The sequence below is a fragment of the Balaenoptera ricei genome, chromosome 18 (genome assembly GCF_028023285.1).
Source record: "Balaenoptera ricei isolate mBalRic1 chromosome 18, mBalRic1.hap2, whole genome shotgun sequence".
Lineage (NCBI taxonomy): Eukaryota > Metazoa > Chordata > Mammalia > Artiodactyla > Balaenopteridae > Balaenoptera > Balaenoptera ricei.
This window is the reverse complement of record NC_082656.1, coordinates 7,571,031-7,598,748: the sequence shown is the minus strand read 5'-3', so window position 1 is coordinate 7,598,748 and position 27,718 is coordinate 7,571,031. Positions and strand designations below refer to the sequence as shown.

General features: G+C 36.8%; 1 protein-coding gene across 2 annotated transcripts in view; it reads right to left on the bottom strand.

The window, feature by feature from the left end:
• Positions 1 to 3,873: 3,873 nt before the first annotated feature.
• The window catches only part of USPL1 (ubiquitin specific peptidase like 1), a 38,146-nt gene continuing 14,301 nt past the window's right edge, over positions 3,874 to 27,718 (bottom strand). Inside the window, exons 4-9 of one of the 2 annotated variants that reach the window (XM_059903355.1) lie at positions 26,374 to 27,019; positions 22,550 to 22,663; positions 16,796 to 16,925; positions 13,553 to 13,678; positions 7,885 to 8,042; positions 3,874 to 5,957 (exon numbers count right to left, since the gene is read on the bottom strand). In XM_059903355.1, coding sequence (XP_059759338.1) covers positions 4,057 to 5,957; positions 7,885 to 8,042; positions 13,553 to 13,678; positions 16,796 to 16,925; positions 22,550 to 22,663; positions 26,374 to 27,019 — 3,075 coding nt within the window. In that variant the 3' untranslated portion in view covers positions 3,874 to 4,056. The remainder of the gene's footprint in view (positions 5,958 to 7,884; positions 8,043 to 13,552; positions 13,679 to 16,795; positions 16,926 to 22,549; positions 22,664 to 26,373; positions 27,020 to 27,718) is intronic. The other variant, XM_059903356.1, reaches the window with a different exon arrangement.

Genomic DNA, 27,718 nt, shown 5'->3' with positions numbered 1-27,718 from the left:
TCCCCTTCCTCCCCTGCCTCCCCTGCCTCCCCTTCCTCCCCTTCCTCCCCTGCCTCCCCTTCCTCCCCTGCCTCCCCTGCCTCCCCTTCCTCCCCTTCCTCCCCTTCCTCCCCTTCCTCCCCTGCCTCCCCTTCCTCCCCTGCCTCCCCTGCCTCCCCTTCCTCCCCTGCCTCCCCTGCCTCCCCTGCCATAACACATATGGACACGGATCACTGTCTTTGGCCCCAGATTCTGAGTTTGGAAAAGCTAGTCCATTTTGTGTTGTTTGCATTTGCGGTACCCAGGAAAACACTAAGATAACTAAACTTACCGCAGTAATCATTTCACCATATATGTAACTCAAACCATTACCTTAAACACCTTAAATTTACACCTTAAACTTATATAGTGCTGTATGTCAATTATATCTCAGTAAAACTGGAAGAAACAAATCTCTAATAAACTGTATTCTCACAGCTCCACTGAACCGTCCTGGCTAAGTTACCAAGGATGTACATCCCTGTTACCAAAGCCAATGTCAAGTCTCAGTCCTATTTCTCTACTTCCCAGCAGCACCCGACAAATCAGCAGCAGATCTGATAGATCTTCCCCTGATTTTCAGGACACCACTCGTCTGGTTTTCCTCCTAACTGCCCCTTTTGTTCCCCAGAGCTGTTTTAACTCCCTAAATGGCCCCATCCTATATCATGGCATTAAATAGGATCCATGCATTCATAATTCCTAAAAGAGTATCTCCAGCGGCGCCCTCTCCTGAGGCCCAACACTGCAGATCCACTTTCCTATTAAATTATCTCCACTTGGAAGTCTAATAGAGATCTTATGCTTAACGCATCCAAAACTGAATTAATAAATTCTTTCCTTTAAATGTTCTCCCTCCCAAGTCTGTCCCATCTCAGTAAATAGCGCAACCCACTTGTTCAGGCAACAGAATCTGAGATTTATCTTTGCCTCCTCTTTCTAGCCCACCTTCAACCATCAACACGACCTGTTGGCTCTGCCTTGGAAAGGCAAGAGTGATCCAGCTGTTTACCACCTCCACAGCGGGTCACCCTGTCTTAACTGAGACTGTTATACACTAGCACTTCTATTTCTGACCAACTGCATTCTCCACGCTTCGGTGATCCTTTAAAAACTAGACCGTGTTATTCCCTTGCCTGAAACCTCCCAGTGGCTTCCCGTTTTTCTCAAGCATAGACAAGGTCTTTACTATGCTCCACAAAGCCATACGTGATCTGGCTTCTGCCACCCTCTCTGATCTCCTGTTATAATTCTCCTTCCCTTGCCTCACTCTACTCAAGCACGCTGGCCTCTTCCCTGTTCTCAATCATGCCAAGCACCCTCGCTCCTCAGGACTTTTGCTCTTCCTGGAATGCCCTTCGTCCAGTCACGTGGCCAAGTCCCTAACTTCACTGAAGTACCTGCTCAAATGTCACGTCCCTCCAAGCAGCCTTCCAAGTCCACTCAGTCTAAACTGGTCCTCCCATCATTCTCCCACTTTTCTCCATAGCATTTAGTGCCACCTGACATTAGTCAATTGTCATTATTTGAAGAGTCTATTATTTGTGAATTTGCCTACTTGCCAAAATTTATTTGTAACCCTAAAAATCAATACTTGCAGTGCTCTTGTGGTCATTTATGGACATGTACACAGCAGTGAAAAATCTGAAACCCTTGCAGTACATTTGGTCCATGCCAAATATCAAGGCTCTTGCTATTTGGTACGGATCATTTGGCGTGGACCAAATATGCTCATGGACATTTTGGGTAGGACCAGATTTCAAGGACCATTGGCATGGACCAAATGTCTTATGGACACTTTTTGTCCTTTTTGTTGGTTATTTCACTTGTTTAAAATGGCCCCCAAGTGTGGTGCTCAAGTGCTGTCTAGTATTCCAAAGTGCAAGAAAGGTGTGACGTGCCTCATGGAAAAAAACATGCGTGGGATGAGTTCCATTCAGGCAGGAGTTACAGCGCTGGTGACCTTGTGTTCGATATTAATAAATCAACAATATATATTACATAAGGTGTCTTTAAACAGAAACCCACAAAAAACAACATTTGTTTATCAGGTGACAAAAATGTTGTGACCAGAGGCTCACAGGAACCTAACTGTATTCCCCCAGGAGCAGTGGTCCAGCATTTGCTAATTCAGTGTTTGTGGTGACTTGATACAACAGAAGTACCGCAAATAACAGGAGTCAACCGTATGTATCCCCTATTACCACCCAACATTATATATTTACCTCCTTGTTTAGAAGGCAAATTACTAAAAGGCAAGAATTTCCTTTTATTTATTTAGTTTTATTGCCTTATATCTGAGGTTTACAACAGTGCTTGACACTCAGCAGTAATCTAGAAACAGTCGAATGAATAATTAATAACAAGGATGGATAAGCAATTCCTCAAAGAAACTCAACTGGCCAATAAAGTTACAGAAAATATTCAACCTCACTAATAATCATGGAAATGTAACCAAAACCAGCCAAGGTTTTTTCCCCTTCAATGCTACTACCTGGTGTTGGTGAGGGTTCAGCAAAGCCATGCAAACAATCATTAAAAGACTATAAAAACGTGCATATTCTTTGACCCAGAAATTCCACTCCCAGAAAATAAAACCTGAATCTGTGAAAATTTTTATCAATAAGGATAATTAACAATAACAAAACAATACAAATCACCTCAAAATGTAAATTGGTGAAACAATGGTAATACACACAATGTAACATTATATAGCTATCCAAAAGTTGTCAAAAACTAAGATGGAAAAATGCTCTTTAAACATTAACACAGATCATTAACAAATAGGTACAACAGAATCTCATATTTATTTCTTAAAGTCTAAATGTATAAAAATATGAAAATGTTTGCAGTAGTTATTACCACTAAGTGTTAAGATGAATGCTCCGAAATCTTCTTGGTGTTTTCCTGTATTTTCCCAGTTTTTCCTTACAATAAACATGACTTTTTACTTTTGCAATCAGAAAAAAAGGGAGGGGGAGGTTTGGGAGTAATTTTGACAAATCATTTTTGCAGTACTGAGTCCCTAACAAAGTATTCTCCCCCAAGACTGCCACCTTCAAACCTTAGTAACTCTGCTACTAACTAAAACCACTATAGCAGTAGTGCTGTTTGGGCACCCAAACTTTAAATGAAGCTAGAGGTAGAACATATATTAAGTTCAAGCACTGTAGTAACCACTCTATACTCAGTCCCAGCTCTACAACTTACTAGTTCTGTGCTGTTTCCTTGTCTGTTAAAAGTGATGAGTACCTTGCTCATAGGAACGTTGAGGTTTAAATGAATTAATGTTTTCATTTATAGTAGAATCCAACATAGGCAAGCCTTACATGCACTGGCTATTTCTCCCAAAATATAACTTAGATGGTGTCCCACTTTGGTTACAGAAATAAATGTCTTGGGGGAGAAAGATGATACTTATAATGTAAACTCTTAGCACATCAACACAAAAATAGGTTACTTTTTCCTGTTACAGATCATTTTTTTGATCACCTAACATTATATAAAGTTCTAGTAACAAGTTTCCTGCCATCTTTTGTAAAGAGAGAAAGAGGAAACAAGTTGCATGAGGGGAGCTTACATTCTACACCACTCTACTGGTAGAAGACACAGGCTTAGGCTCTTATGTAAGACCACAAAACCATTAGCAAAACTGTCATGTGTTCATGTATCATATACAATGACTTAAGTTTGTATCAACTAGTGTTCTGCCTGAACCAACATAACTAAAATTTAAAATGTAGAAATTTAACGTACCCAACTGTACAAACTACCAGAAACTATAAACTACTTTTCATTTTTAACATTTTGAAATCCTCATTCTCCTACAAACACAAAATGAAGCCAACAAGGAAGACAAATTCTTCATCATTTAATTTGTGAAACAGATCATATGCTTTGTGGGCATAACCAAAGGTAAAACCTTCAGTAGCTTACATTTTGTTCATGACAAGGCCAGTGTGTAAACACTACCTAAAAACATAGTAAATTTTTCCATGATTAATAATAAATATTAAACTAAAAAGAGTTAACAAGCATTCAACAATTCTCAAACAGATAGTCATCAAAATGAGTGAAGTCTAATGTGTCACTTGCTAAAGAATTTAACGCTGAAGTAGAAAAAAACTCATCAAAAATATCAGTCTTCATGGGATTTTCCGAGTTCAATGTTGTAACGTAGGCATTATTTGTGAGTGAGTCTGGCTGAACTTTGCATTGATTTTTCTTGGTGGGGCTGCAGTAATTATGGTCCTGTCTCAGATGTATGTCTTGGGGAATATTGTTTAATTCACTAGGTACTGGTGCTGGGATATGATTATCTCCCATTTCTAAGTACCTAAAATCAGCCTCCTCATTTTCTGAGAGCTCTGTTGAAACAACAGTTGTAGGGGACAGTAATTCCGCTAAAATTTCTTCATGAGTTTGACTACTGTATGAGGAAACACTAGGAACTGTGGCGCATCCAGATTTACTATCGGCAATATCAATTTGATGTTGTAGTTCTTTTAACAAGTCTTCTATTGACTCACAATCATTTGGAGATCCACAATGGGACATATGTTCTAAATTTTCACTTGGAAGTGTTCCATTTTGGGGGGAAGACATAAGAGCAGCTAATTTCTTCTTTTTTGCCTTAAGTTTTTTAAGAAGTTTTAGACGAAGTTTATGAATCTGACCCTCAACTGAGTCTCCATGGTTTGCTGAAGAAACACCATTTTCATTTCCATGAGAATTGTGGTTGAGGTGAGCTCCATATGAGGCGTTTTCACATTTCTTCAAAACTTCCAAATCACCATTACCATTAGCAGGGAGAGGAGAAGCTGTGCTAACCGGTGATGGATGGCTTGGTGCAGGATTACTAACTGGAGGAGGCTTACTTGCACACCTATGAGCTTCCCTGGACGCCCAGTTACCCTTTTGTTTTGTACCTTTAGTTTTAAAGCCACCAAAATTACTTGCCCCCTTAACTGAAGGCTGCAAATCAGTCATAGTGTTTCTATTATGAGCTGAAACACCAAACGGCATAAAAGAAACACCCTTGCTTAATAATCCTTTAACCCAACTTCCCACAAATGGTTTTTTCTGATTTTCTTTCAGAGATGGATTCTGTGACGGCTTAGCTGTTACGGTTTGAGAAGATGCTGCAGTTTCTTTTTCCTTCAAATCAGACACCTGAGATGTAACATGTCGTTCTGGTTTTAATTTCTCAGTTTTTGGTAAAAGAAATTGTTTTGATGGAGCATCCTTCTCTAGGGCAACTGTACCCTCAGTTTCTACTGACTTTACTCTCTGTGTAAGGTCAGTAGCACGAATATCATTCACAGGCTGAGTAACTACAGTATCTTCTGTAGTCAGCTGTACTGATGGCACATTTGTATTTACAAGTTGAGATGAAAAACTTAAATCCACAACCTGGTCTTGGGTAAGCTTGTCCTTGCATGGAGCCGATACTAAAGAAGCCATTAGTGACTCTTGCGATTGCAAAGTATGTGTTTTGACAACCCCTGCATTTTCTGCCACAGGTTTATTTTCTAATAAAAAACCTTCAGAGTTAACCTGTATTTCTTCAAATGTCAAAGGTGAAATATTCTTGTCGACCAAACCTTTCAGACCTGGAAATAAATGATGTTCAAAAGTTACGGCTTCATCCTGTGAAAGAGTATTAGGAGCAACTGACACATTTGTGGGGTGAGTTCCTGAGGACATTTCAGCTGAGGCAGCACCACCTACAGAACACAATGCTGGAGATACTTGATTCTCATCTCCGAAAGCGTGTTGATCATAAGTCTTTTTAAGTGGGCAGCAGGCAGGTGCTTTATCTGTCATTTGGGATGTTTTTCTTTCCCAGATAACAATATGTATCTCTGAAGCAGGAACTTGAAATTTCTCATGCCTTTCAGAACATGGGCCTTTTAAGTCATCACATTCCAGCCAACTTCCTGGGGGATGGGGAATGAAAGTGAAAGATGTTAGACATTCAAAAAAACCACCATCCTGGGTTAACTTTCTTCTGGCCTTTTTAACCGCTGTATCACTGGATATCCACCAAAGGAGAATGCTTGAAAACATGGCCTTATCCTTATGTCACCATTTTTCTCTGCCAAATGTTAAAAGTCCGTATTCGGATAACAAAAGTTATACACTAACATCCAGAAATGTGAAAAATTGAGGTAATGTTTACTCTTTTCTAAAATGCCCACAAAAATCAAGACAGAAGTATCTTTAACTTCTGGAACTTAGAATACAGTACAGTATCACCTAATATATCTAACAATATTAGAAAATAGATTAAGTTTTTCATAATATTATAAATTTTCAAGATAAATGAAGCTTGTTACCTCAAGTACCAACACTTAATTCAATTCTTATTTTATTTCTTTTTGGGGTTAGAAAAAGCAGCTTAGGTTTTTAGGTGTCTGCTCTTATTTTATTTCTGAGCTCCTGTTTTGTCATTTGTCAAGTAGCAATGAGATGATGGATGAAGGGAAAGAGGTTAATGCCTCTCTACACACCAAAATATCCCAAACAAAACCATCTGTTAAGTTTATGTGGATACACCCTTATAAACTATCTGAACCCACCACTTTTTATCCTATACCCATTAAAACTTTGAGAATATTTTCTTTGCCTAGGTCAGTGGTTCTCCACCACACATACACATTAGAATCATCTGATTAATATTTGGGCTGAATTCTCAGAGACTGATTCACTGGTCTAGGAGAGAGCCAGGATATTTTTTATAAGCTAACCATACAATTTTTATATGCTGTCAAAGTTGGAAACCATCTAACCTCTTCTACCTGAAGCAGACTTTTCTTTTTCTAGAATGCAATAAAAAAGTAAAATTTTTTCAAAGTGTTTTTATGTTATTGAGAACCACTTCCCCCCCCCCAAATTCTGAAGTAGGGTAAAACTTTAAGGTAATAACTATATTTATAACATGAGTTTCAATTTGCAAAGCGCTTTTATAAACACGTTATTGTGTCATCTAACCAAACTATCCCCAGGAAGAAAATATCAAATATGAAAAATTTCCTAACAATAGTAAATGGAAAAATAGAACAAAATCAAAGTGACCCCTTATCAATGAACTGACTTAACACTTTAAGGAGACTGGGTTATCTTGTCTAAGACAAAGTGAACATCGTGAGGGGAAACAAACTCAATAATAAACCACATTAAGTATACAGAAGGGAAAAAGCAAAATTCATGAGCTGTAGTAGTTAACCTTGTATTGAAAAGTTTAATTATTTAAATAAAGGCTTTACCTTGACTGTAGCTATTAGCAAACTATGGATTTCAGATATTCTACTTCACAGTGAGAGAAGGTTACAAAGTCTGTAATGTCTAAGAGTCTTAGAAATAGATGTTTACTTTTATTTATATTACTAACAATTGCAAACTCAGCAAAACTTATTTTATTTTTGTTCTCAACTAAAAAACCTCCAGAACAATGTACTTTCTTTTTAAAAGAAATACAAGGTTATAGATCTAAAAACTCAAAATTGCCACCATTTTTTATACTGAACATGTATTACTCATATAATAAAAAAAAAATGAAAGCAAAGGCATTAAGTGAAAAATAGCAAACTGTAAACCAACAAGTAGTATATCACCTCAATCTGTCTAAAAAAGAAATATGCATATGCATGTGTATACCCATAAATATGCTAATATAAATAAGCAAAGTTAAAAGTTAGGAGTGATTCTAAAGCATAGTGACGGAATAGAGGAGAGGGGCAGAATAGTAACAGGCAAGGACAAGAAGAGAGAAAAAAGAGCCAAGGCAAAGTCTGTCTTAAAAGAACAAACTACAGTTTAGTCTCCATGCCTATTATCATAAAAGAAAAACGTTTAAACACTTACCATCAGCATCTAAAATCCATGTTATAAAATGATTATTTGCTTGGTACTGAATTACAGAAGTTATTTGATAAAGACAGCCTTCAGAATGAAATGAATAGTGCTGCAAGTCATTATGCGGTAGGCCTTCCACAAAGTGCAACATGAATATGAGAGATACTCTGTGGGAGAGAAAGGTAAGAGAAGTCAAACAAATGTAATACCATGTGTCTGGTTATACAAAAGATGGTCTGAAGCGAGTAAGTCACACATAACATTTTCAAGGCCAACTGCACTGATTTTTCTTGAGAACCTCCAGATGTGTGCCTTAATTAGAAATGGAGAACTCACTCTAAGAAGAATGTAACAGTAAACCCTTCTCAGAATGGTATCACTGACAGTTGGAAGCCATCATGCAATAAGGCTCTAACACAGACCATTAAACAAAAATTGCTCTGTGAGCCGCGATGCTGCTTTGGCTTAAAGAAGATCTCTCGGAAACTACTTCGCGGAATCAAAAGAAAAAAATCCAGACCTTTGAGAATTCTCTTTGGCATCAAGTGCCCAAATTAATTGCCTTTGTTAGATGGGACAGGTGATATGTGAAACAAAATAACAAACCTAAGATATTCAAACAAACATTTAAAAAACCCCAACATGCTAATACTTTGGCCTATTTCTCTCAGTTTTCTCAGGAAGTAGAGAGACCCATCAAACTAAAATTTCTACTTACAAGAAGTTTATTTGTGAGGAAGTAGAGAAGAAAATATAACATGATGGTTGATTTACTATAAACTTCAAGACATCCATAATTTCAAAAATACATTTTATTATTACAGTAACATGACAAACCAGAAAATAGAACCCAAAATAGGCCTCAAATAACTAAATTTAACAAAGCTCTCAGGATTTACAAAAAATGTTGAATACCTCTTCCCAATATTTAAACAGCTGTCAAAACTTCCTTAGCTTACCAAAATTTATTCAGCTGAAATAAACTTGAATCAATGTCCAAAATGCAGATTATTCAAACTGACGAGAGATAATTTGTAAATTATCCCTTGTCAATCTTTCTGTTAGAGAATAATCAAGTCTTTAAAACTTAAGTACCGATAAATAAGAAGTCCTGCAAAACTGTCCATAACACTAAACTCCCATTGTTTTTTGCCACACATTGATCTGAGATGCCACTGATTATATAAAATGTACCATTATGAAAGAAGACTGCCAATTAAACTATACCACACCATCGACTTTTAGATGTATTCCCATTTCAAACATGTTAAAAGGTGAAACTGTGTCTTTGAATCAGTGATCCACAGTAAAACCAGAGATTTACTCTCACAGCTGGATAGGCAGGCTTTAGGCCTCTTCAAGTATTAATATTTAGTTCTTTTGGCCTCAAATGTTACCTTTTCAATATATTTTCTGAGGCTAGCTACTGAAACATTCTCTTTTTGATCCCTAGACTACACAATCTTACTAGTTTCTATGTGAGTTTACGCGTGGAAAAGGTTAAATAGGCAGCATTTATTTCTTAATGGCATAATTTTAAAACAGTGCAACTTAGAAACGTTGGCTTCTTAGAGTCAACAAAATAAAGCATATGCCTCCTCCTTTTCTAGTTTATTTTCCTTTCTATGTCTCCTAAACCCTAAAAGGCATGGTATTTTCCTACCCATAATTCCAGCTTGTCTCACTTCCAGCCTCTCAGGTGAGGGTTGAAGTTTACCTCTAGCTTGGCAATAATAGATTTTGTTCTCACACTTCTTCCTACCCACAGTACCTTGAGTGTCAAAGATAGTGCTCAGAGCTGAAGAGAGCAAGTCAGGTTCTGACTCAACCATAAAAAACTGGATGGGACAGGTTAACAGAACTGGAACCAAGAGTCACAAGAGATTTCAAGCTACGATCCATTTGTACTCACCTCCCTAACATGAGATTCAACTACTCCTATTGTAAGGATCTACCCTCAGGAAGAGAAGAAAAAATAGGAAAGAGAGAAAGCAAGCACAAGGGAACTGCGCTAGCTGCCCTGCTATGCAAGTCAGCAGGCCACACTGAGTCAGCTCCACAAAAAGTAGCCAGTCTTGTGCTAATGGCCTGGAGTACAAGTTTTTGATTTTCATCCCAACTAATGTAATATAATCATTCATATTTTAGAAAAAGCATATTTAACAATGTGCACATATGTACTTCTGAACTGTAATAATGTAGGCTTTAGGCAGAAAACAATCTGCAAATGTAATTTTTAAACCTCATTACATTTTAGATCTATTATACCATTGTTTGAATTTGCAATATGACAAAAAATGAAAAATATGAGTAAAATTAGGTGCAATTCAAAGAATTAGAATTCATTCATGTTAACTGTAAAAAAGAATATATATCTTTAGAAAAAAATTCAACTGCTCGGGATTCCCTGGCTGTCCACTGGTTAAGACTCCACGCTTCCACTGCAGGGGGTGTGGGTTCAATCCCTAGTTGGGGAACAAGGATCTCACATGCTGCGTGGCCAAAAAAAAAAACTCAACTGTTCAACAAAGGTTTACAAACTGTGTTTTCTGAAGGTGGTTCAAGGATCTCACAAATAATGAAACATTTCCTGCCAAACAATGAAGACTTAAATTAAGAAACATAATTTTAACTATTTTTTATATCAGTATTCCATCCAAAATTTGTAGGGGAGAGTGTAGTTTATTTATGTTTTTAAAAAGTCTGAAAATCATTGTATTAGACAGTTTAACAAAGCTCTCTCTATAAGCACAGAGCAGAAATGTCTTATTTCAATTCTCCCTACTCCCCTATCTTTTAGAAATAGTTGTTTAAAAAACAGATCATTGTTAAAACTTTAAGTAAGTAAGCTTTTCAAATGACAATCCAGGATAGTGTATGACCAGATTCCTAAAGGAGATCGTGGCAGTAATGAGAGGTTCCTTTCAAGAGTTTGTGAAGTAAAATTAAATCACATTCTAAGTCCATGTCATCATGCTCTGGATATAATTCCTAAACAATTTATTCAAATTTACTTAAAGAAAAGTAGCAGATTTGGACCCACTAGATTTATCAATGGACTCTTTTCCCAATGGGAACATATAGAGATGGGGATTACCTGAGACAAGGTGTTCAGGGAACACTATTAGTTTTTAGAATGCTATAAGATTGAGTTATGCACAATATCATGATGGACCTAATTACTTTTAAGTTATCCCTAAAAGCTATATTAAATTTGCTTCTAAATTCCATTAGATACCAACAATCAAGTTACACAAATTTCAAAGTAAAAAAATTACCAGGGACTTTATAAAGACCTTGTCATTTAAAATTTAAGTGAAATTTTACATACTAGTTCAATTTACTTTTGAATACAGTAAATGTCCAAATTATAAATTCTGCTTATAAATTGGCCCATTCATTAGAACTCTAAACACATTTCCCATTGAAACACTGTCTGGATACATTTCCAGATCAGAGCATGAATCTTTAATGTAAGTAAAGCAACATATTTGTATAATTAAAAATTATATGTTGCAATGCAACAAATTAATAGATTAAACAAAATAGTAGTGAGTTTATCTTCAATGCTAGGGCTTGAGAAAAAGCACTATAAACTGTTATAATTATATATACCAAGAAGCCTCAAGTGATCCAATGATCCAGGGCAGGATGACTTCCAATCCTGCTGCCCTTCTACCTCATCACTAAGGAAAGCACTTCAAAAAAAAAGGATTCCCTGGGAATTCCCTGGCGGTCCAGTGGTTAGGACTCTGTGCTTTCACTGCTGAGGGTGCAGGTTCAATCCCTGGCTGGGGAACTAAGATCCCACAAGCCATGCAGCACAGTCAAAAAAATAAAAGTGAGGGGGGGGGGATTCCCTCAAGACTTAAATCTCAAAGCTTGGACCCCAGACAGCCTATGGACTTTTGGTTAAAGGTATCTCCACTGTCTCCCCAGTCAAATGCTATCAAATGATAGTAAAGGACAAAAAAAGGTAATAAACCAAAAGGACAAAAAAACGGAAAGGAGACATGAGCAAAGGAGAAGACAATAAATACTCAGAAGACAAAAAGCAAACAGAAAAATGGTAACTTAGCAGAATGAATGAAGTGATGAAATAAATGCTACAGAGTGGGGATACTGATGAGAAGAGCTTATATGCCCCCAAAGAACCCCTGAAGACTCAATATTGATAGGCAACAGATGTTGAAGAAGGTAGGGGTAAGGCCCTGGCTGAATACTGAGATAGTGACCGCAAGTGTGTATAAAGAAGACTCCCATGCAGCAGGCCCAGGGAGGAACCAGTGTAGATTAGAACCCTGGAGTAGAAGGATAAAAGGCAGCCAGAAGAGAGGTTTCCAGAAAAAAAGGGGGAGGAGAACTTAAAAAACTGTGAAGCATTTGAGTGTTTAGAAAATTTATTAATGGGTATTTGAAGAATTTGGGGAAAAAATCACAATGCATATATAACAAAGCAAGTGAAAACACAGGCCATTAATAATTCCAGGAAAAATAAAGAGTTATAAAAGAAATGAAACATAACCACGTATCCTGCTTGGCTGGAGAGGGAATATATGCATATTCATAACAAACAATAAGTACTGAAGCACCGATTTAACCAAAAATGTAATCATATTGGAAGGACAGGGAGAGGTTAAATAGAGATGGGGCCCAGGTGTTGGTGTAAGAGCCCTTAGTCCTCAACTACTATAAAAGAAGACTATATAAAGGTGGAATAAGTACACTGTTTTGAAATCTCAAAGTAAATACTACCTTAAAGGTTTAAAAAGCAGATGCCTGGAGATGGGGTAGGAGTGGCACTGCTCTTTTTTCCTTTTAAGTCTTGGCACTATTAGATTAACTGAGAATTTATTACTTGGATGATAATAAACCTTTAGGAAAGATTCTGAGAGGTTTCTTGGCACATCCAAGGGCATCAGAAAAAGGTTAAGAAAAGGTTAATGTCACTGGTTCTTTATTACATCAAATTAAACCTCAAAACATTTCTTTTATGTAGAGATAAGGGCAACTGAAAGCAAAGGTTAAAGAGGAGGTATGTGTGTGAGTGTATTAACAAAAGAGAGACAAACTGCCTAAAATGGAATTTACCTGTGAGTTTTTAAAGATATGGGGCTTCTGATAACACTGGAAAAGATAACTCTGATCAGTCCTCCCACTGAGGAAAAAATAGAAGAGCGGGCAAAATATAAAAAAGATACATCTGGTCAAGGGCAGCAGAAAGCTTACAAAAGGATGAAGAATTAGCAGGCCGAGGTCTGGAAGAAGATGGAAATTCAGACAGACGAGCCTATGGCTCATCTTTGAATCATCTTAGTTCTTGAAATTAGATTAAGGACATCCCAGAATTCTAATGACTCCAGGCACTTGGCAGAGGTGAGAAAAATGGAACTTTAATACCCTTAAAGAGAGAAAAAAGGCAAAAGAAGGTAAGACAGTAGGACAGTGGGGTCAGACAATCACCCTAAGTCAGCTCTGCAGTGGTATGTCGCCTGAACAGCTTGCTTATTGGCCAGAGTTCCTGACAGAGAGAAGCATTTTGGCAATTCACAAACATACGTTAACTCAAACTTCTGAAAGTAGGTTGTAGTCATCACTTTCAAGTCTACACATTAAAAAAAAAAAAGTAAATCCACCTTCATTTTGTTCTAAAAATAGTAGGGCAATTTAAACTCACTTTTCTAAGACCATTTTTCTTATCTGTGACTTATTGTTGCAATTGTTACATGGACCAAAATGGGCAGCATTAACTGGGTGCCACTCAGGGATGACGTTTGTAAAGGTGACCAGATTCTTCATACATCTATAAAAAAAGAAGACACAACTTTGATTAAGTTAAATTCATTTATGTTAACTCAATCAACATCTAAAATAAAAAGGTACTTTCCTTTATTTGTTTATTCATACTTTCCTATTTCCTCAAATCAATATATCAATGTTCCTCTCAAACCCTACTCTAGTAAAGCTCTCGTAAGAACTCTCCACATTAATTACCTATAGTTTTTCAGCTATGAGATGAAGAAACTGTTAAGGCAGAGTTTCTCAAGAGCAATACCATTGCTATTTTGCGCTGGGTTATTCTTTGCTGTGGGGCACAGTACTGTGCATTGCTGGATGTGTGGCCTCATCCCTGGCCTCTACCCACGAGATGCCAGTAACAGCCTCCAGCTGTAGCAACTAGTTATCTCCAGACATTGCCAAATGTCCCATGGGACAAAATTAGCCCCTAGTTGAGAACCACTGTTCTAAGGCTTTCAAATTTATTAAGAGCTCATCCCTTACTCAAAAAATTCACAATCTGGCTATCCATTATTGACAACCTAAAACAAAAAGGGGCATTTACAAATATATACAATCAGGAATAGAGACAACTTAATTATCGTGATCCTTAAAGTATAAGAATATCAGCTGTGAAAGAATATGGTTTTCACAGTTTACATAAGTCCTAAATTTGCACTTTAGCCTGAATACTTGATAGCAATAGGCATCTAAAAAGATGATCTTTACAGATGCACACTGTACCTCAATTAGATTCGCTTTAGTATTATCTTTAAAAGAGCAATTATTTATTATCTAGGAGACACCACCTTCTTCTCTAAACAGTAACAAATACTGGTAAATCATAAGTGAGATAAGCACAGGCCATTAGACATAGATCAGGGAAGCTAACATTTTAAAAGCAAAGCCACAGAGGTATCAACAAATACACTGACTATATTTCTGCTAAATTCTTAGTTCTCAAAGATAAACGTTAAGTAAAGGCTCCTATTTTTTAGTTAATAAAAGGGAGTTTGTCTCAGCAAATAAGGGTTAATGCTCCACATGACATCTAACATTTCTGAGCACTTACTATGTACAAGTCACTGTGCTAAGCACTCATGTACCAAACAAATCGAAGTGGCAGGTACTATTCTTATCCCCATTTTACAGATGAGGAAAGTGGCAGGTACTATTCTTATCCCCATTTTACAGATGAGGAAAGTGAAATACATCAGATGATAAATGACAGACTTGAGATAGGAATTCAGGGAGTCCAACTCCAAAGACCATGTTTTTAACTGCCTCCAGAACATATCTTCTAAATTAAGTAAAAGCTGTTCAACTGGCACTAAAAACAGCAGCACAAAAATGAATGAGTTTGCTGGGTATTCTTCCACCAGATTAAGTGAAAATAGTTTTAGTAAAATGCCACTTCATTTTAGCTTTTCCTCTATAACTCCTTTTACTTTTAGAACAAAGAACTTAAAAAAAAAAAAAAACCAATGGCAAACCCAAGTGGTTGGTGGCTTCTGTGCCTTGAGCTCTCAGAGTTTTTTCTATACAGCTCCAAAATGCACTTATCACCTTGTATTCAAAGCCAGCAGATCAAAATAACGACTAAGTCACTGGTCCTCTATTATGTTCATATGTTATTTAACTAACTGGTCTGAATTTGGCCAGAATAAAGATTACTTCTGTTGAGTTCCTGGCACATTGGATATGCTCAATGAAAAGCTGTCAAACAACTGAGATGGGGATTTTGGAAAAGCTATAATGAAGCTGATTTTAATCATCAGGCTTGTTTATGTTATTTATATTATTTAAAATCCAGGTGGTGATTAGGCAGTATACCACAGTGAGCAGGAAAGTCTTAGAGAACAGAAAACCTAAACCTGAATTTTGCCACTTACTAGCGTGTCACCTTGGGCATCAATCTAACCCCTTTAAAGCTTCAGTTTTCACACTGTCAAATGAGGAGAAAGTCAGATAATTTATAGAAATTAATGACAGAAGACCCAGAAGCAGGCATTTGTTCTCATACTCACTTACACAACATTATTTAAGTCCTAGGTATGAGTGAAATGCTAATTCTTACTCTGTTCTAGTACTTTCAAGCTAACTGGTGAAAAAACAAATGTTTCCTGGTTCTGTAGCTTGGATTCCCTAGAGTGTTCTCTCAGTCCCAACTCTCCTCAACTGATCCCTAAATACCTAAAAGTAATCTCAATTAAGATAATGAATATCTAAAGTAATACTTTTCTCTTATAGTTTTATTTAATAATTTGGAGAGACTCCAAATTTTCTAGTTTACTAATAGTTGACTTTCAGAAAAGAGGAAAGGCCAGCCAGCCAGAGACTTTCTCATATATGGACAAAGTGAGGGTAGCATGCCTGATGAACTTTCTCTCCCTGACTCCTCTTCTAAAACCTAATTTCTCTCCTTATTTATGTGGTAGGTGTATGGAGGCAAAATAAATTTGCAGCTTCTTTCTTCTCCAGGTTTCCTTCCAAGTACCAATCTCAGGGTCATGTACAACAATCATGATCCCTCTAATCCTCACCTAGAGGCATCAGGGAAGTAGAAAGTATGGCTGAGACAGCTCACGTGTGGAAGGATTCTGGTGATGGCTGGTCTTTCATGGGACTAAGGGAAGGAATGGGAAAGCATAAGTTACCTCTGAGGACTGCTACCAGACTCTGGGAGCCTAAAATCAAGTTTCCATGATGCTAAAAACAAGCAAACAAAAGCCCTAGTCCCTAATATTGGAGTAAACAAAACACACATAGTTTTTCAAAGAATTCTAAGAGGTATTCTTACTCAGCAGGGAATCCAGAGGGGAGGGGAGTACAGGGGAACATGCTACGTTCCCATTTGTCCCCACTTCCCACTAAAGAACTTCTTAAGAAAATTCCTTCTAGTAATCTATCAAACCATTTTTTTTTTGTACTCTTCTAGTATGAAGAAGCAAGCAAACTGCAATTTCTGAGGCTCAAAATTTTCCTTTTAACCTTAATGGTGGAGAAACTTCAATATATGGTGGGAAATTTTATCAAGGGTAGAGAGAGCAGTGCTACAAGTGGGAGCAAGTTTTCTTCAAATTTTATTACTGGGAGCCATTTTCAATAGAATGAATCCATTTTAAAAAATAGAAAAACTAACCTGTTTTGATATTTGTGTCCACAGTGTGAACATTCAAAATTCCAAGAAAAAGAATATGTGAAGAGGTTCTCAACGTGGGGTTCTGTCTTTAAGAGCAGGGGAAATGCAAACACAGGGCTTTCCATATCACCTTGAAGAAGAAAAAAAAATTATTGCTCATAATTAACTGAAAAAAGATAAACCAAAATTACAAATTGTTGTCTTTTCTCACTATATTCACAGTGTGAATATATGTGAATATGTATGACAGAGTAAGTTATTCACAGTTGGGCAAGGGAAGTTTTCAAAGCATTTTCTAAAAATGTCCATCATAAAGATTTAATTAACACTCAGTATCTTTCATTCATCTTGGTGGACACTTATGAAAACTTCTTAAGACAAAAGATAGAAAAGGCTCATACTGTCTCCTCAGATCTTTTTAGGCTTTCTCTGGGAAAAAATATCCTCAGAACTATAACAGCCCTAGAGTATAATAAAAACAAAGCAAAAATATGTACAGGTTTGTTTGGTACAGATACTAAAAGTAATATGACTGGTGAAACACTGTATGATAATAATTTCAGAGCTGGACAAAACCATTAAAAAGCCATCTCTATTCTGACTCTCTTGTTCTACACATGGTGAGGGCATGAGAAACCAGGCTTAGAGGATCAGATTTAAATCTCCAGACTCCTTACCTACTACTCTTCTTAATCTTTTAACAATTAAAATTAAACTTCAACAACTTTAAGGCTAAAGAAGATCTGAATTTTGTTGTCATTAAAACAAAAACCCAACTGTGGATTCTGTTTTCCAATTTAGAGACCAGCAAGCAAGTTAGTAGGAGGATTTATATTCTCCTCTTACATTCATCCTCCAATTGGTTTCTCGCCTTCCTATCCTCCAGGGAGCTTAGATGCTGCCTTACTGATTTGGCCTGAGAAAGAACCTGAGTCCTTCTCTCCTCTACCTCCCCTGGGACAGTCTCACTTCCGTGGTTCAGTTCTCCCCCTGGCCTGGAACTACAGTTGCCTGGAACACAGCCAGGAGGAGTCACCTTGGCAGGGCAAAAGGCAGAACAGTGGGTTTTATTGCCTAAGCACACTCTATAAATATCGGTGGTCACAAAGGCTATTTTAATAGTCACCTTTGTGGTATAGTCCCACAGCTATTTTTGTACAAAAAACATAAAACTAAAATATTTTTTATAAACAGAAATAAATACAAATCAATCTCCTAAAAATGAACATATGCAACATCATATGCATAAACAGTGCATAGTATAGCATGAGTTTGTAATTAGTTATCAGTCTTTAAATGCTTACTCTATTGTAACTAAATATTAAGTGAAAAGTAAATAATTTATATTTCATGATGACAACATAGAATCTTTAGGTCTAAAAATACATGAAGTTTTCAATGAATCAAAATATCATGAAAGAGCTCAAAACACAGTTAAATAAGTTACATGATTACAGATCATTTTAGATAATTTACATAGCTCCTAAATTGATCTTAATTATTTTTCCTTTGATTGTAAGTTTTATGGGTATAAAGCATCCTATTAGAGAACATATAATGCCAATGCCTAATTCTAATTTTTAGAACCTCCAGCCTAAATTAGTTAAGTGGTTTGTTTGTTTGTTTCTTTCTTTCTTATGGCTGCGTTGGATCTTCGTTGCTGCGCTCGGGCTTTCTCTAGTTGCGGTGAGCGGGGGCTACTCTTCATTGTGGTGCGTGGGGCTCCCATTGTGGTGGCTTCTCTTGTTGCGAAGCACAGGCTCTAGGCTCACGGGCTTCAGTAGTTGTCCCACACAGGCTCAGTAGTTGTGGCGCACGGCCTTAGTTGCTCCGTGGCATGTGGGATCTTCCCGGACCAGGGCTCGAACCCGTGTTCCCTGCATTGGCAGGCGGCTTCTTAACGACCGCGCCACCAGGGAAGCCCTAGTTAAGTGGTTTCTTTGCCTCTAGTACCTTATCCCCAACTCCTACCCAACTACAGATCTTCCTCATCTTATGATAGGGTTAGGTCCCAATAAACCTTTATACTGTAAGCTGAAAATATCATTAAGTCGAAAATGCATTTAATACACCTAACCTACTGAATATCACAGCTTAACCCAGCCTAACTTCAATGTGCTCAGAAAACTTAACATTAGACTACAGTTGGGCAAAATCATTGAATACAAAGCCTATTTTAAAATAAAGTACTGAATATCTCATATAATTTATTGAATACTATAATGAAAATGAAAAACAGAACGGTGGTCTGGGTCCAGCATGGTTGTAAGTGTATCGGTTGTTTACCCCATGACTGCATGGCTGGCTGGGAGCTGCAGCTCACTGCCACCGTCCAGCATCACAAGTGAGTATCATACCACTTACCACTAACCCAGGAAAAGATCAAAATTCAGAATTCAAAGTACAGTTTCTATTGAATGCATTTACCTCTTTAACATCATTGTAAACTCAAAAAATCAAAAGTCAGACCATTGAAAGATGGGGACCATCTGTACCTAGTTTGCATATTTCCCTAAAGTACCTTCATTTATTACCAGGATGCAAACCTTTCAGTGACTCCTTGTTGTCTAGCTATTCAAGTTTCCTCTTCTGTTAATTTCTCATGAATGTCTTCTGGCCATTTTTCTATCAGTTTTTGTCTTTTTTTTTTTTTTTTTAAACTGATGTACAGGAGTTCTTTGCAAGATATCCTGGGTATTATTTCTTTGTTCTATCTTTGCCCAGAGGTTTTAAACTTTAATGTAATCACAGTCAACAATCTCTTCTTTTATGTATCTTATTTAGGAAATTCTTCCCCACTGAGTGGTAAAATATTCACCTATATTTTCTTCCAAAGTTTTACAACTCTGCTTTTCATGTTTAGGCTTTTAAATATGCTGAAGTTTCTTTCTAATTATGGTGTGAAGTAGGGATCTAATTTTCCCCCTGTATCAGGAAACTACTGTCCCAAGCACCGTTTCCTGGATGGCCTTTTCTTTCCCCACCTACCTGCATCAGTACCTCCATCATGGTTACTAAGTAACCAAACGGAGAGGGTTCTGATCTGAACTTTCTATTCTGTTCTAGTGGTCTGTCTATCCTTACACTGGTACACAACACTCAAAGACTAAATTACTCTTTACACTTACATAAATAAGTAGAAACCATAACAATATCAGCTTTTTCCTTTTTTAAAAAAAGAAAGAAATATACACATTAGAGGGAAAGAAAACACCAAATTGAAGATAGTAGTTACTTTTGTGGGGAGGTAAGGAAGAATTGGGAAAGAGTACAAAAAGGGCTTCAGTTGTATTTGTAATGTTATATTTCTTAAACTGTGGGGAGGGAGAGCAGAGAGGACAGTGTACAATGTGTTTTTTAAAAACAATAATCAAAATAAGGAAGTGGCTGGCTGATCTTAAAAATTTAACGAACATTCCAGGTCAATACAGATTCTACTTCTCTTTCTTTAGTACTTTAAAATACACGTTAATATTCAGAATGAGGACACATATGTTGTAAGACTCTAAAGTGCTCCCTGAAACAAAGATTTCATTAGTAAGATCTTAGCCTCTAATGTAGCACCTCTCACTGCTGAGTAGTACAAACACAAATGAGAGGATTCTACTGTATTGGAAGAGCTGTATGCTTGTCCAATTGCTATGAGTGCACAAAATTTACAAATCCCTTCTCTGTTACACAGAAATCCAGACCCAAGGTGGCAATGGAGCAAGACGCCACCTTGTAAATACAATTAGCAGGGATAAGAAGAGTGATGACTCAGACTGGGGAAGAAACCACTCTTTAATTCAATTGGGAAGTGGAGTAGGGAACCTGAATAAAACGTCTCAGGTCACTCTAGGAGGGATATGATATCTGCAAAATGCAACACGGGAGTCCCTCAGTCTACACTCTGGCGATCTTATGAAAAAGGCTCCTTTGAAATGGGTATCCACCCAACAGATCAGTGATTGGGGGTAAGGAAAGGGGCTGACCACAAAGGAGCCAGGAAAACATTTTCATGGTGATAGAACTGTTCTATATTTTGATTGTGGAAATGGTAACACAACTGTATACATTTGAAAAGGATTTTACTATATGTAAATCATACTTTGATAAAAAGAGTAAAAGAATATGCATCCCATCTGAGATCCCACCTTATGATGAATTAGAATAGCCCTTTAGTCCTAGAGGAGGCAATGCCAAAGATCTGGCATATGGAAAATCAGTTTATAAGAACAGAGTAAACTTATATATGTAGGAGTTCATGAAAAACAAAATAGTAAAACTAGGGGACAGAACTGTGGGACAAAGATATAGGGGATACAACCATGCAAAAAAGACACTGCTTCCAGATACACTATCTGGGTCTGATGAAATAAATGCCACTTGTTGAGAGAAAAACTTGAAGGCATTGATATTTTACATAATTTAACAGGAGTAGTATACTAATAAGAGTATCATATATTCAGCTACTACAACACAATATTAATAGAAGAGTTAATACAAGGATAAAGAGAGGGACTTCCCTGGTGGCGCAGTGGTTGGGAATACGCCTACCAATGCAGGGTTCGAGCCCTGGTCCGGGAAGATCCCACATGCCGCGGAGCAACTAAGCCTGTGCACCACAACTACTGAGCCTGCGAGCCACAACTACTGAAGCCCGCAAGCCTAGAGCCCGAGCTCTGCAACAAGAGAAGCCACCTCAATGAGAAGCCCGCGCACAGCAACAAAGAGTAGCCCCCGCTCGCTGCAACTAGAGAAAGCCCATGTGCAGCAACGAAGATCCAACACGGCCAAAAATAAAATAAATAAATAAATTTTTTAAAAAATAGACTTAAAGAAAAAAAAAGGGATAAAGAGAAATATGGTAATTCCCTGGCGGTCCAGTGGTTAGGACTCAGCTCTTTCATTGCTGGGGCCCTGGTTTCAATCCCTGGTCGGGGAACTAAGATTCCACAAGCCGTGTGGCAGGAAAAAAAAAAAAAAAGATAGAGAGAAATAAAACATAAAGAGAAATAAAACAAAAGGCATCCCCTCAAAAAAAAAAAATTACTACCAGCTCCTTTTTGCAATACAAAAAAAAATTTATAAAGACCTGGAGACTCTAGCGCCCCTGTTCCACTCTGCTCCCAGAGGCCAAAAGACAATTCATAGAGGACAAAGCAGGTCTCATTCTTATGCCCTTTTTAAAAGTAAGAAAACTTTCCCAAAAGGTCATCAGTATATATCTCCTCATAGTCCACTGGCTAAAATTGTTCCATATGTCCATTCCTAAACCAATCACTGGCAGGGGAAACAGAATTACTATGGTTGGTGTAGACCAGAGATTCTCAACCCCATCCGTCCATAAGAATCACATGGAGGCTTCTAAAAATTACTGATACTTGAACTCCATCCTGAGATTCTTATATAATGGGCCCCAGCACTAGTTATTTACTTTTAAATTTCCTAGGTGCTTTTTTAATGCACAGTCAGTCAAGGTTGAAAACGCTGGAGTAGTCTACTGGGGGACAGTATTGGGAAAGCAACCGATGGTGCACTCCGTGAATATTCAGCTGGTTCGGAGAACTGCATCCACGCTGAAGGGGTGGAACACATGCCTGCATATTTATATAGAACACCTCCATCCACGAATGATTTAACCAGTGATTAAATGCTCAGATTCCAAGAATCTGATCATCCCAAGTAACAAAACAGTATTATATTTCCTTTTGATATAAGTATGTCTTTATGGTAGATGAGTAATACAGTTAAATTCCATAAATTACTTACCTAATGTACACCTAAGCTGAGGCTGAAGCCTAATAAAAATATCATCTCTGACTTCATTCAGACAGGTCTCTATCTTTGCAAATATTTCAGAAGGAAGTTTTTTACAATCTCCATCTGATAATAAAATACAGAACATTATCAATTTCTCATCAACCTATTTCTTTCTACAGACAATTAAGACATTACCAAAATGAAAGTTTACCAGAGTCAACAAATTTTGTAGAGACAAAAATGGAAAATACAAAACTCCTTAATGCTTCTTCCTCTCTCTGTGGCATACCATATATTCCCTCAATATGTGTTAACAGCACAATATCATTAGTACTGACTGCCTGCCTCAACATCATTCTGCCTGAGTAAAATCTCAGTGCAAGTCTTTCTCATCCAAATAATCACAGACAGGCCTAGCTAAAGAGCCACACTTTCAGATATTTTGCCCATTACTGAAACAGCTGAAGCTCTCTCTTTTCATGAAATTATTACTTATGCTAGAGACAAAATCTGATCATTTAATCCTCTCTGTATAACTTTTACTGAACTTAACTAGATCACAGGAGCAGATAAATTTATAAGGAGTCTTAATAAATTCATGATTATTTCCCAAACTAACATTTGGTATGTTTTCCTCCTCCTATGTCTTTTGAAGGGTCTTCAATGACATCATCACATTTCATATAATTCTACATTCTGCTTTTTTATTTATACAAATCTGCTTCATTAAAAAATTTGCAGGCTAGTAATTACACTCTGACTGAACCATAGTTTTATTAGCCATTCCCTATTGCTGGACATTTGTTTCTTTTTTTACTATTATAAATACTATCATGTTAAACATCTTTGGGCACACACCTGTCCATGTTTTTAATCATTTCTTTAGGGTAAAAGTCCTCAAGATGGAATTACTCTGGCAGAAAACTACCTAAGATTAATAAGAAAATTATTTTGAATAAAAGCCGCCATATGCATCTGACTCTAGTTACTCTTAAGCTACAAATAGATCTTTTCACTCAAATCTCTTACGAATAAATAATTCATATAGCCTGATCACACCCTGCTTATATGTCTCACTATGAAAACATCTGGAGTCTTCTGTAATATGAAGTAAGCATTAACCAGAATTTTTGTTATTTGACCACACTGAAGATAAGAGAAACCTTACAATCCAAAGTAATGTAGCTTGAACAAATGTAATAACAACTATATTGTAAAAACTACAATTATCTTGTAAAAAATTAATATAATATTAAAATTAAAAGTTAATATTTATTTAATATTCAAGTCAAAATTTGAATGAGGTATGTTCTTCTACAACAAACAACTGTCACCAACTCAGTACTGGGGTTTCTATAATTATAGAAAACAGGAATAAAGAGAAAAGGCAAAAGCAAATATGCTTGTGAGAAACTGAATTTTAAAAACTGCAAAAAAATTCAATCTCAAAGAAACTCAAACTGAAACAAAATATTTTTTATCTAAAAAAATTACAGCTTTTTAAACGTTTCTACGCAAAGGTGATTAGAGTGTTCTGGGATGTTTATTTCTACATATGAAAATGGATTATTATGTTGGTATAACCCTTCCGGAAAGCCATTTAGAAAGACTTTTTTTTTTAAAAGGATTCCCCAGGGGGATCCCCTTCTTTTTTTAATATAAATTTACTTATTTTATTTATTTACTTTTGGCTGTGTTGGGTCTTTGTTGCTGCGCGTGGGCTTTCTCTTGTTGCAGTGTGACGGGACGGGGGGGGGGGGGGGGTTGGGGGCTTGGGGGGGCAGCAGGCTACTTTTTATATAAATATTTTAACATCCCTTCTAGGGTATAATCAGCAATAGATTCAAACGACACAGATATCTGCCATGGTATTTACACATAGTAGCAGAAAAAAATGGTAAGTAGCCTGAATGGTTAACAATGGGGAAACAATGTATAAGAGTATACTAATAAAGTAAAATGTTGCACAACCGAAGTCAAACTGCATAAAGGTTAGGATTCTCCACCTACCAGATACCAAAACCCCAAAAGCCATAATAATTAAAGAGTATGGCATTGGTACAGAGACAAAAAAATAGTCAACAATGGGGAAACAATGTATAAGATCTATATAAAAGATTGCATGATCAAAGTCAAGTTGAATAAAGATGAGGATAGCAAGACCTAAAATGCCCTAATAATTAAAATAGTGTGGTATTGGTGCAGGGACAGATAAAGTGACCAAGAAAACAAAACAGAGTTAAGGAACAGCTGCACACATACATAGACTGTTATATGACAAAGGGGGCATGGCAGATCAATTGAGGAAAAAGGTGGAGCTAGAAAAACAGGCTACGCAATGGAAAAAAATGAACCGTTACCACATACCAGACACAATTACCTCCAGTTGAACTAAGAATTTCAATGTAAAAAGCAAAGCTCTGTGACTTCTCAGTGAAAATAGAGGTAAATGACTTTCTGATCTTCGAGAAAGGAAACATTTCTTTTTAAAACCACAGACATTACTAGCTATAATAGGAAAGATTAACAATTTCTGTCATCAAAAGATATCTTTAAAAAAGTAGAAACATGAGATACAAACTGGGAGATTCAGTAACCTGTCTGAATAAATATAGCAACAAGGACATATAAAAACTCACACAAATCAATAAGAACATGACAATACAACAAACAGCGATAAGACACAAACAGGCTTCACAGAGGGAACAGAGGGTCAACCTACATACGAAGAGCTGTCCAACCTCTCTAAAATCTGGGAAAAGCAAATCAAGACCACAAACCATTTTCTATCATTCAAATTGCAAAAATCACCACGTGTGAAAATAAGCAAGGGAGGAAATATGGATTAGGAAGATCTCTTCTACATTGCTAACGGGAGTAGACTGGTACAACCACTTTGGAAAACGATTAGCCATTATCTAGTAAATCTGAACTCAGAGCCTATCCTATGGTATATCGAAGAAAAACTCTTGTGCCCCAGGAGACTTGCCTAAGAATAGTCACAGCAGCAGTATTTACAATTGCAAAAAACAACCCAATGACAGATGAATAAATACACTTATGTACTTACAAACTGATAACACCTACGAACTGGAAATATTATATAGCAACAAAAATCAATGAAACACAAATACAAGCAGCAGCATAGATAAATCTTTATAAAAAGAAAAAGAAGTCCCAGAAGAAATACTGTACAGTATGTCTTTTTTTATAAAGTTCAAAACATTAAATTAGGCAATATATTGCTTAGCCATATACATGTAGGAAAAACTATTAAAAAACAAGAAACGATATAACACATTTCAGGATAATGATTACCTTTGGGGGAGGTAGATGATGGGATGTGGAGGAACACATAGGTAGATGTAAGTCACTGGAAATATTTTAATTTATCTTGGGTTGGAGGTGGGTTCATGGGTATCCTATTTTATAGAAAATAAAAATATAGTCCTCACTGTGAAGAGAGATTTTTGGGGAGTTGTGGGATTATGGATGGTTTGTATTTACTTCTTTATTCTGCTTTACGGCAACTCAAAAACTTAAAGTTGTACTTTGATGGACTCTATGTTGACCACCATTACCCTGACAGCTAAGATACAGCCATAGCCTCTTTATTCTTTACTCTTAGTTTTTGAAAAAGACTGCCTTTTGGGCAGTCGTGATAACACAACTGGTGTTCACTCAAGCTTCACGACAGACTCCGTCCCTGTGCTCCTTGCTCCAAGGTTCTACGTAAAACAAAAGCTACTGATGGCATCTTTTCGCGTGCTATGAGACAACGTTCAACATTAACCTCTTCAAAAATTAAAGAGAAATAAAATGTTATTACTAACCTTTAACTCCATCCAACTGACTGGTGTGCAGAAACTCATTGGCTTGATTATACCTAGTGAACAACTGACCGAACACAGACTCCTCTGTAGAGCACAGGTCAGTCACAGTGTTTTTCAGCCCTTCCAAGTGCACCAATGCTGACAGGATACAGTCTAACCAACAGAGAGCATGTGCGTTTTTCCACTGGACACATGAAGTCTGGCAAAATGAGGTATGCTTGCTCTCCAACGGCATTTCCAGTTCAGATGTGCATCCTTCATTTTGAGGGGAAGTCCCTCCAGTTCCAGAAACATCAACCATAGTAGAATCTTCTTCAGCAGCCGTGTCAACAATATCAGCTTCCAAAATCTCATTCTTCTCCAAGGAATCAGTTGTCCTAATTGGATTCTGTTGACCACCGTGTAGTAAACCAGGTAAGTCTGATGAGGTTTCATCATACTCTTCTTCATTATGTTTACTGTTCAAAACTTGTTCACCATCAATACCACTATGATTTTTAGTCTTTTTGGAATTTGCTACAAGAGGTGAATCTTTATAGTTGGTTTCCACGGTCTTTCTTTTTTGAGGCTTATTTGGAGTGTGACAATCTTCCAAATCAGGAGTAATTAAGTTATTAAGTGATTTAGAGCCCAAGGGATAGATACACTAGAAAGAAAAAAATAACAAAAACTAAAAATTCAAATAAGCTCAAGCTTTAACTTCACAGATTCTATATCATGAAAAATACGTATAAAATTTTAGCATTAATTTGACATGAGAGGGTATATAATATTATCAATCTAAATTTGAAGGAACCAGGGATAAACAGCTATTTAATCAAAAGTTTCATCCCCAAAGGAGTTATTTTTCCTAGTTAATTTGAACAATCAAGGGTTTAATCTGAGTTACTCTAGAGTAAGCTAGCAAGGAAAACATACATAATTTTGCTTTAATAAAGAATCTAATGTTGAGTTAATTAAAAATTCCAACATTTTATGAGTGTATTATTCTTTTTAAGACAGGTACACTGCATAGCATTAAAAACTAGAAAAGTATTTTCAAATCAAAAAAGTCGCAGAGTAATCTGTATTGTTTCTCAGTTTTGAACCTGAGTATTAATCTGAGAGCACATCAGCATATCAATTTTACACCCATATTGGGTCTAAGAATCAAACTGGCTGAATTTTAATAACTTCACCATGCATGAATACAATTTCAGGCAAATATCAAGAGTAAACAAATCACTAAAATAATCAATGAATTTTCCCTAAGTTTGAAAACTAGTGAAATATTTTACAAGACAAATGCAAGAAATCTACATACCGTGTGCCCTCATTTAAAATATGCTTTCTTCTACACAAGTAC